The following is an 11,280-nucleotide window of genomic DNA, read 5'->3' as shown; positions in this document are numbered from 1 at the left end:
TCTACCATTTGACTCACTCGAGCCTTCAAGTTGTGAATAGTTGCCTCTTGCCTTTGAATCCATAATTGTGTGTCATTATTTTGTTCCACAAAGAACCTTAGCATATCATTAATCTCCTTCAGGTCAGCATCCCCAGGTTCTTTATTCCTATTAACTTCACAAGTAAAAGTAGAACCATCATAATAAGGGGTGGGGGGAGGATAAGAAATATAAGTACAATCATAAAAATGGCCATCTATGACTATCACATATATCACATACATTCCACTCATAAGATTGAGTTGGTGCACATAACTCACTATCGGGAATATTTTGATAATTTTGTCATGTGTGGTTTCCTCTACAATACGCATAAGGAGGATTAAAAATAGAATTACCAACATCAAAACTCTCATAATTCCAAGATGCCATGTTTTTAAAATCAACAAGTAAAACAAAAATTAAAAAAAATCAAATACAAAAAAATAAAAATAAAAGTTCAAACTTGAAACCTAGCAATATGTACACCTACAGCTACACCGTTAGTTCCCCGGCAACGGCGCCATAATTTGATCACGCCCAACTCTAGTCCTAAAAAGGATAAGCGGTCGCTGCAAATATAATTTGGTCTAAGAATCCGGAGTCGAATCCCACAGAGAACTAAGGTTAACTATAACTAATTATTATCACCAAGAATACAAGCTCGAACAATTCCTAAGTTATAAATATTAAGATTCTTATGTCTAGCTAATTAACTAATAAATTAAAATATTAAATTAACAACTAAAGATTCTAAGATTTGGAGACAAGATTAAGGAGGCCTAGAGTTATGATTTCCCCAATTGTCGAAATCCTTCCCGCTATGTTTCCTACAATTTCGCCTAAGTATTTCTACTGAACATGAGCACTCGACTATCGTAATTCTCTCTCGAGCAACTGCAATAATGTACTAGTCATATTCTCTCGAATTACGCTAGCTCGCACTTTTTCACCGCTCACTATGATCACGTCAAAGCTTCGTTATCTCTAATCCCGCTTTTAAACACGCCGTATTGATCTCTCATATACCTTGGGAGTGACGTTATTCAACAACAACCTAAATATGCACTTTTTGTCAAGCAATACATAATAAATAAGCACACTCAATTGAGAGCTCTTCAATTAACTAAAATAAGCACGTAGTTGAACAAGTAGGTATACCCAAAGGCAAAATTATATTAAAACGTAACAAGAATTCATCCTCCAAACGGTTCGATCAAAACTCTAGATAATAAATTAGCTACCCATAATAGTATGTAAACTACAATACTAAAGTCATAACCAACAATGAAAAATAGGGAGAAGAAAGGGAAAACTCGTGGTTGAATCTCCTCCTTGCTCCTAGCATATTCTTGCCTCCTTGGGTGTTGTCTTACCCTAAAATGGTGTCTCCCCCTTCAAAAGGACGCTTTATGATGTATTTATATCAATTAGGGTTGATGTGGGGCGTCCTTGATCTCTCCTAATTCGAAAAGGACATGCTGAGTCGCGTGCCAGAGTTGGTGCAACGCGCGACTTCTGGCACGCTCCCAGTTTTTTTCTTTTTTCTTCTTTGTTCTTTCGCGTTCCAGGTCCAGTGCCAACCTCCATACTTCGCTGTTTTTTGTTCATCTCCTAGGCCATTTCGCGCCTACCTTCATGCAATGCACCAATTGTGGCACGCTTCCAAGTCTTGCATCTCTACTCTTTTTTGCATCAAATCATCCAATTATTGCCAACTTCCATCAAAATTTATTCCTACACACAATAAACATGTAATGAGCATATTATGTGTTTATAAACATGTAATCTCCCGCAACTCACATAAGAAATAATATGCAAATATACTCAAAAACATGTATTTTTCATCATTTATCAACGCTATTTATTATCAGTATCACAAACCATATATAGTTCTAAACGTAGATAAGTTTGGCACAAAATTTATAATGAACTACATAATACACTATTCTAAAATCATAACCTAATATTTTAATATTAACTGCTAATAACACAATTACTAGCTACTACAATTCTTCAATTGCAATAATATTACAAGATCCATCAGTAAAATAAATGATAGTAACTAGCTGGTGGATTAGTTGGGTCATAATAGATGGTGGTTTTTTTTGTAATGAAATACAAAAGTTTGGGGTAATTTTAAAATTGTTAAAAAATCCAACAGTAATATTTTAGGTCAAAAACTGGTGTAGAGCTAATTTTGAATTTGGAAATTTTGTTTTCAAAATCTGCCAAAATTTGGATAAAGTCTATAAACTAACAGATTTTGCCAAAAATTGGATAATGTTTTTCCAAATACTTTTTGGAAAAACTTGACAAAATCTATGGCTAAACGGGGACTAAGTTTATACCAATTAAGGGTGTCAAACGGGCTGGGTTGACCCGTTTCCGGCCCGGCCCAGACCGGTTGAAACCCGGACCGGTACTTAGGGGGCCGGGTGGGCTGGGTTAGGGGGGTTGGTCCGTTCACCTTAATACATCTGGTTAACCGGACCGGTCAAACCCGGTCAACAAAAATTTTTGTAGAACCGGTTAACCGGACCGGCCCGGACCGGTTTAACGGCTAGATTTCTGATTTTTTTTTTAAATGTCATATGACCGTTGCCCAATGGGTTGATTGCAAGAACAGTCCTTTTTGGGCAATGTTTTTTAAAATATAACACTTGTAGTAATTACTAATTTAGCCCTTTGAAAAACTATAAATACACCCAACTCTTCTTCAATTCTTCACTCATCTCTCATTTATCAAATTCAAATTTTCAATTCAAGTTAAATCATGCCCCGTACTTCTAGAGTGCGCTCATATGTTTCGGAACACTTTGAGGTGGTAGAAGAAAATGAAGAAGTTCACAAAGTGAAGTGCANCTACTTCTGATCGTGATGCCTCCCAGCTTTCCCCATCATCTACTGTCAGGGATCCTTCTTCTCAGCCAGTACAACTTAGAAGATCCTCAAAGGAATCTAGACTACCTGTCTGGATGAGAGATTATGTTGTCCAACAGAAGTCCTCATGTCCATATCCACTATCCAACTATGTGGTGTATGACCACCTCACTCCTGCCTACAGGTCTTCATTAGTTGCTTATTCAGCAATTGCAGAACCCAAGACCTATGCAAGCCAGTATCAATCCACTGTGGGTGGATGCTATGAAGTCTAAGATTTTAGCTCTTGAGAGCAATAATACTTGGACAATTTAGACCTTCCTCCAGACAAAGTTCTTATAGGTTGCAAGTGGGTGTTTAGGGTTAAGTACAAATCCACAGGAGATGGGGAGATATATAAAGCAAGGCTAGTAGCCAAAGGCTACAGCCAGCAAGAAGGTTTGGACTACACTGAACCCTTCTCACCTATCATATGTTTCGGAACACTTTGAGGTGGTAGAAGAAAATGAAGAAGTTCACAAAGTGAAGTGCAAGAACTGTGGTCTAGTCTTAAATCTTCATCTAAAGTGGGTGGGCACGGGTTGTTCAAGGAGACATATGAAGAGTTGTCTTGAGCGTCCTCCAGAAATTCGTATTTAAGTTGATTTGAGATAATTTGTGTTATTTTAAAATTATTAGACGCATTTATGCTTAATGTTTTAGTTTGTTAGATTAATTTAAAGTAATGTTATGCAATAAAAATTTAGTTTTACTCCTTTTTCGTTAATTTAGTTGTTGTTAAATCATAAATGTAAACTTTAATTTGTAAGTTTGAAATAAAAAAGAATTTGCAAATTATAGGTGCAATTTTTTTCTATCTTCATTATATTCTATTATCTTAAATTCTTAATGAAATATTCAAAATTTCAAATATAAAGATTTTAAAGCCTTTGAATCCTTTTATTCAAACACTCTTTTTATAAGATTGTTTTTTTTGTTTTATATTTTTACTTTATATTAATGTAAATTACGATAGTTATACAAAATACAAAAAAAAAAAACAGTAACCCGGCCCGGCCCCTTGGACCCGTAGCCTTACGGTTCATTTTTTACCCGGAAGGGGAAGTGCATGGTTAGCCACTAATAACACATGTATTTACTTTTAAGCCACTGTTTAAAATGTCTTTAGTCTTTAGCTACTGCTTTAATAAACTTTAACTGCCCGGACGAAAATACCCTTCTGCTCATGCCCTTAACTTTTGAACTTAACTTTAGGACTTCAGGACTACATGTCCTTAACTTTTGAACTTGGAACTCTAAGTTCAGGACTTCAGGACTACATGTCCTTAACTTTTGAACTTGTAACTGTAAGTTCAGGACCAAGTGTCCTTAACTTTTGAGCTTGTTAGTCTAAGTTCAGGACCTATTGTCCTTAACTTTTGGGCTTCTTAGCCTAAGTTCAGGACCTATTGTCCTTAACTTTTGAGCTTGTTAGTCTAAGTTCAGGATTTCATGACCTATTGTCCTTAACTTTTGAACTTGTAACTGTAAGTTCAGGACCTATTGTCCTTGACTTTTGGGCTTCTTAGCCTAAGTTCAGGACCTATTGTCCTTAACTTTTGAGCTTGTTAGTCTAAGTTCATGACTTCAGGACCTATTGTCCTTAACTTTTGAACTTGTAACTGTAAGTTCAGGACCTATTATCCTTAACTTTTGAGCTTGTTAGTCTAAGTTCAGGACCAAGTGTCCTTAACTTGTGAACTTGTAATTCTAAGTTCAGGACCAAGTGTCCTTAACTTTTGAACTTGGCACTCGAAGTTCAGGACCAAGTGTCCTTAACTTTTGAACTTGTAACTGTAAGTTCAAGAACCATAACGTAGCAGAAAACCAAACGTTATTTGTATCTTTTCACAAACAAAAAAAAACTTTTGAACTTGGAACTTGAAGTTCAAGACCAAGTGTCCTTAACTTTTGAACTTGTAACTGTAAGTTCAGGATCCATAACATAGCAGAAAATCAAAAGTTATTTGTATCTTTTCACAAAAAAAATAACAATAATAATAATTGCAATTTACATATAAGATTGATGTCAAATTACACAACAGAAAGTTAACAACAAAAAGAAACAACTAAAAAAATAAAAAGACTATAGAACCTAACCAACCAAAAGAAAAATAAAAATAAATAAAGTTGGAGAAGTGGTCTGCCTTTGGGTCTAGGAAGTGGGATGAAGTTGGGAAGAACTTACTGCATGGGGAAGAGAAGTAACGAGTTTGGGAAATTTTGATCAGGAGAAAGGGTTTTGAAATTTTGATAGAGGGTTTGGGAAGGAAAAGAAATAGAAGAAAGGGTAACTTCGTCTTTTCATATTAATTTTAATAGAGTAGTGGCTACTTTTGCTCAGCATTAAAAATGCTGGATAAAAAGTAAATATCACTTTAAAAAGTGGCTACCCCACGCTATTTCTACTTACCCGGATGGACCCGAACGCGTTAAGCCCGGTATAGACTAATCCGTAACCGTTCCGAATTGGAAGCCGGCCGGTTTCATTTTTTCCCAACCCGGCCCGGCCCGACCCACCCGTTTAACGCCCTTAAATAACCAATGTATAGTTTGCAGATTTGCAAAGAAAACCGTCTAATCATTGCAATTGAACAAGTTAGATCCATTTCACATTGTATTTAAAGGAGTCTGACGACATACTATTCTTTATAATATTATTATTAGGTATATATTGTTCACGGAATTGACCGGGTGGTAGAGTCATGGAAAGCTTGTTTCTTCCATATTTTAGACTTTAGCTCTATGGAGGAATATGTTATTGCTAAACACAAAAGAATCAAATTTTTGATCAAAACACTATGTATTGATGGTATGAACTGCTTAAACAAGAATTCTTGAATATCAAACCAGTTCAAATACAAGAAGTACTGAATTCTCTTTCGGATAGGTCCCGAAAGATTCACCATATCTATCAAACGAGTTATTTTCTAGGATACCAAAGCAAAATTGAGTAAAATTTTCAATTACAAAAAGAATTAGTAACTTTGGTTTAATAAAATAAAACACTTAAATTTGACACTCATAATTTATGGGGAAAAAACATTTGGGTCTGCTCTTGGACGGAAGTCGGTACTTTTTCGAATAAATCGGAAAATAGTTTTTTAACCCTCCTACTAGAATTTAAAAAACAAATCTTTTCTTGACAAATCATTGACGAAAATCAATGTCTGCCTACCAGCATCCTTCGATAGCCTGCAAAGATCTTAATGAATGTAAGTACTTATATTATATTTTGTGAGTTGCTGGAGATTTGAAACTTATCCTTTTATGCCTTTTTAAATATAATGAGACCATATTCTAACAGCTTGTTTGGATGGTTGTTCCTTATTGTATCGTATTGTATTGTTATCCCAAAACAATGTTTGTTTTGATCGTTTCATTAAAATTGGTTGTATTGTATTGTTAAATAATCCCCTTTTTTTAAACAACCGATTTGGTGTGGTGGGATTGTTTCCTATTTTTCTTTCCAATTATGCCCTAACTTATTGCTCAACAATTCTATTTTAACCTTTACATTTATTTCTATTTTAACTCCAAATCTCAAACCTATAACCTACTTGTTTTTTTCCAAAACTTCTGCCGCCAACGTTAAAGGTGTTTTGTTGCCTTCTGTTTTATTTTTTCTCCTAATTTGCTTATAACTCAATTCTAATTAGCTGTGCTCCTTTATTTTGCCTTCTTCTGTCTCGCTCCTTTATTCTGCTTTCTTAAGTATTTTGCCTCCTTCTGTTTTGTTTTTTAAAATTATTTTTATGCATAATTTTTGATAAATTTAATATTTAAACAATTGAGGGTATTTTAGTAAACTTATCAGTTACAGTACAGCACGACACGGTCAAACCAAACAGCAAAATATTATTTAACAATAACAAACAATACAATCTATCCAAACATTATATTCATAAAACAATACGATACAATACAATACTTAATAAAACAGTGATTCAAACATAGTGTAAGAGTTCAATTCAGAATTTTGTTGCATAAATACAGCTCTCACCTGTCTATGCCGAGCAGGTGCTTGTTGAAATGCTTCTTCGAAGTTGACCTGAGGCAGTAGTACTTTCCTTTTTTTTTTTTTGGCTTCTGACAATGCTGTGCTGACATGCTGTAGTTTACTTTTTGAGAGTGTTACATGCATTTCTATCAGTAAATTTTTTTCTCTACTTGCCGCAATACTAGTTCTAAACTGCTTTTTTCGATAAACTTTTCTCTAAATCATTCACTTTCAGGAAAAAAACGTGCAGGAGCCATTTTAGTCGGTAATAGTTGTTATCAGGTTCATTATAACTACGCTCTGAGCGTTGCCTACAAGTACAAAGTAGAAAGCACGATTGGTGTTTTCTTGTAGCTTTTATCTTATGGGTAGGCAAACTACTTTGCTATCATATGTAAGAAGCAACAAAGATGAATCATGAGAGGTAAGGAAATATGATAACTCAGAGTGGAAACAATAGAAGTAATAGTAAGAGCATACTGCAGGCAAGTGTTAGAGGATGGAGGATAGAATAAGAAGCAAAAACCTTTCTCTGCAATCATCTTGTGAACTTAATGACTGCCTCTTGATTTCCTCGCTGCCTTCTTCCGAGATGCTTCACTAATGCTTTTACTAGTTCTCCCTTCTTGATCTTGCTGCTGAAATATCCTTAAAATCAATCTGTCAACTAATTTGTTGTGCAAGTGGTTCCATCTTTTAGAGAACAAAAGTGGTAGAACAATGATCCCGATGCCAACAACAAACCCTAATATAACGCTTACATAAATCTCCGTACTTGAAAATAGTTTCTCCTCCTCAAATTCTGGCTCTGAAGGTGCCACTGCCGAATCATTTTTGCAAGTTATGTTAAGCAGAAACCCACACAGCCCCTTGTTTCCGATGAAACTTTCTGCAAAGGTGTCAAATTGGGTACTTCGTGGTATCATTCCAACCAGTTCATTATATGATAAATTTAAGAAGGAAATAAATGTGAGGCTAGCAAGCTTTTCTGGGATATTCCCGCCTAAGTTGTTGAATGAGAGGTCCAGTGATCCCAATTGCTTCAAATTTCCAAGTGCTGGAGGGATTTGACCTGTGAGATTGTTGTGTGAAATATTCAGAAGATAAAGTGATTTGAGATCTCCAACTGTCTCTGGTATGTCCCCCACAAAATTGTTACTTGAAAAGTCAATGGAGGTGAAGAAAACAGGGATCTTTTCCAATGTAACGTTTTGTCCTTTAAGAAAAAGACCCACTGTGTCCTGATAGTAAATTGGCCTAACAGACACAGACTCAAAGTGCAAGTGATCAAAGCGTGAATGCGCTACAGCTGGGTCAACAGTCATTGCATTTAGCTCCAAGAATGAATTTCGGGGCAGAATGCCCCCTAAATTATTGGAAGCTAGGTCGATTATCTGAAGAGCTGTCCAATTAGAACTCCCTCTAGAGCAATCAATGTTCCCATGGAAACCATTGAAACGTAATGCAAGTACACGCAAATTGGATAAGTTCCTCAACCAGCAGGGGAAGGTATCCCTGATCTTGTTGTTTCCTAGATTTATTAGCTTAAGATTTGTGCAGTTGGACAAAGAACGAGGAAGCTCACCTGTTAAGTAATTCTGACTGAGGTCAAGGCTCTGTAATTGACAATTATGAGAAAACTCTCGAGGTATATTTCCTGTGAGAATGTTCTTTCCCAGGTTCAGTACTTTCAGCGTGTTGCTCTTTTCTGCTAAACATGGTGGTATTGTGCCATTCAAAGTATTGTTAGACAAATCAAGTACTTCAAGATAGCGCGCAATGCAGATTGAAGAAGGAATGCTGCCAATAACTTTGTTGTTTGCAATTGAGAGGAACCAAGCAGTTACAAGATAATTGCCAAAGTCAGGCGGTATCATAGTAGCAAGGTTATTGTTGGAGAAGTCAATATAAGCAGCTGCACGTGGTGGTAATGGAATAACCCCAGTGAGTAGATTTGAATGCAGATCAAGGAAATTTAGAAGGCCAAATCTATAAGGTTCTTGAAAATGCGTGAATTGATTAACAGAAAGATTCAGAAAACGGAGAAGTCTATCATTGATCTCCACCAACCAGTTTGGTATTTCACCAGTAAGTTTGTTGTTTGAGAGATCTAACATAGACAATCTGGATTGGTTCTTGAGGAAGGAGAGATTCTGCAGATTGCATGATCCCAACATTAAACTGTTCAGCTGGGGGAGCAAGGAATGTTCCGATTCACTTATATTTGTGTCAACTGATAAACTGTTGTGGGAAAGATCAAGATTTACAAGCTTATTGAGCTCTGTGAACTTCTTCAACTGCACAGTACCATTGAAATTGTTGGATGAAAGTTTAAGATCTAAGAGATCGTGCAGCTCAAAGAAAAACTCAGGTATTGGCCCTTCCAATTTGTTGGCACTCAAGTCAAGATCTGTCAGTGGAGAAGTCACATTTTCTAGTTCAGTTATTTGGCCAGAAAATTTATTGCTGGACAGATCTAAATATGAAAGTGAGGGTAGGTAAAACAATGATGCTGGAATGAGCCCAGAAATAGAATTGTTACTCAAGTCGAGTCCTTCAAGATTCTCAAAGACTTCCCAGTCGGATGATATTCCTGTCAAATAATTTCTAGCTAAGTTAATATAACTGAGGTTTTTGGACAGCTTAAAAAGTGGAAATGAACCCGTGAAGCTATTCCGGTCGAAATCCAGATAAACAAGCTTGGTTAGGTTTACCATAGAAGACGGAATTGGACCTGTAAAATTACATAAACTAAGGTCAACATGTGACAATATGCTAAGGTTCTCAATGGACGTGGGTATACTTCCTGAGAATCCTGTATTCCTTAGAACCAGAGTTTGTAGAGATCCATTTGAAGGAAATTCAGGTAAAGAACCTCCAAGCATTTCATTTTGTGATAAGTCAATAGTCTGCAGAGTTGGTACCTGGAATATTTTCTGAGATACTTCTCCTATCAAGTTGCAGGAACTTAGACTCAAGACAGTTAGATTGGAGAAGTCTAAAAAGAACTCTGGAATTGGAGCAGATAAATTGTTCCCATCAAGACGGATTACAGATAAAAACTTAAGATTTGCTATCGGATGGATACTGCCTGAGAACAATTCATCAGTAAGGTCAAGACCAATAACTTGACCTGCATCATTGCAAGTGATGCCCTGCCATTGACAGCAGTCAATCCTCTGATTCCACTTCACCAGCTTGGTGGATATTTCAGAATCATAAGTAAGATTATTTCTGAGCTGTAGCAGCAACATCTTCTGATCCTGAAGACATTTACTGGAACTAGCTGCCACTACTTCATTCATTCTACAGCAGATGGAAAGTAGTAGGATCAAGACAAGCTGAGAAAACATTTGACTTCTCATTTGGACTGTGGACAGAGAAGGAAAATTGAAGCTTCTGCAGATCTGAAAAGTATAAAATAGCAAAAACTTGCATGAGGATGCGGGCTCATCCTCGTGCGGATAAACAAAATGGATTCATTTATCGATTTAGCTGCTTCTATATTATCTTTTGGCTTACAGATAAATTATTTGCCTATTTTAAGAGGGTGGGAAAGAGACATATAAGTACAAGATGATTAACTTGTATTTACTGCTATTAATAAGGGAGAACCGCAGGAGCTTCTTGACAGAAAAGTGCAAACATCTCAGTTTATGCCCTAATACTCTTCCTTATCTATTTTAGTGGACAAAATAAGCACACCTGACACCACTTACCAAGAACCACAATTGTGTGGGTCCCCGAATTTTGTGGACCCAGATATGTAAGATAAAGGTCCTCACAAATTTGTGAGATAAAAAAAGACCTCACACAACTAGAGCTATTTAAATAGTGGGACCCCTTATATTTGCCATTTACACCTCCTATCATGATCCATGGGCCCAACTTAAATTTGTTACTCCTGTACATCATTTTACAATTTTCATTCCTTTGCACATAAGTATTACTATCAAAGTATCAATGTCTATGTGAGCCCCACTTTAATTTATCATCCCACATCCAGTAAATTAAAAATTACACTAATTATGTAATGTTAAAGTGTGTAAATATTTTTTCCTGTTAATTTAATGTTTAAAAGCAAGTAAACATTTATTGTCTTAATATATCATATTGGTATTAAAAATAAGAACAAACCGAATATTAACTACTGTAACCTAGCGGAATACAAATTATTTACAAAAGGCTAATCCTTAAATTTTACTATGCCATTTGAAACTAAAACGTTAAGTTACTTTTATTAGTTATTAGTTAAGCTATTCTCATTTAGAAAAACTTGCTCCGAGGTAATTTAAAGTATTAATAATAAATTATTATATTTCTCCCCACTGTAAGTTCAG

The 11,280-nt window shown here is 35.8% G+C and overlaps 1 protein-coding gene across 1 annotated transcript; it reads right to left on the bottom strand.

Annotated features, from left to right (window-relative positions):
- Positions 1-7,011: 7,011 nt before the first annotated feature.
- LOC109218051 (LRR receptor-like serine/threonine-protein kinase FLS2) lies at positions 7,012-10,599 on the bottom strand. Its single transcript, XM_019382368.1, has 2 exons — positions 8,526-10,599; positions 7,012-8,012 (listed from the first exon to the last, which is right to left on the bottom strand). Exons 1-2 carry the CDS (start codon positions 10,303-10,305, stop codon positions 7,492-7,494), a joined length of 2,301 nt encoding a protein of 766 aa, XP_019237913.1. The 5' UTR covers positions 10,306-10,599; the 3' UTR covers positions 7,012-7,491.
- Between the last annotated feature and the right edge of the window lie 681 nt (positions 10,600-11,280).

This window comes from Nicotiana attenuata, unplaced genomic scaffold (assembly GCF_001879085.1).
Source record: "Nicotiana attenuata strain UT unplaced genomic scaffold, NIATTr2, whole genome shotgun sequence".
Lineage (NCBI taxonomy): Eukaryota > Viridiplantae > Streptophyta > Magnoliopsida > Solanales > Solanaceae > Nicotiana > Nicotiana attenuata.
The sequence above is the reverse complement of the archived record's forward strand: the minus strand, read 5'-3'. Positions and strand labels throughout refer to the sequence as shown.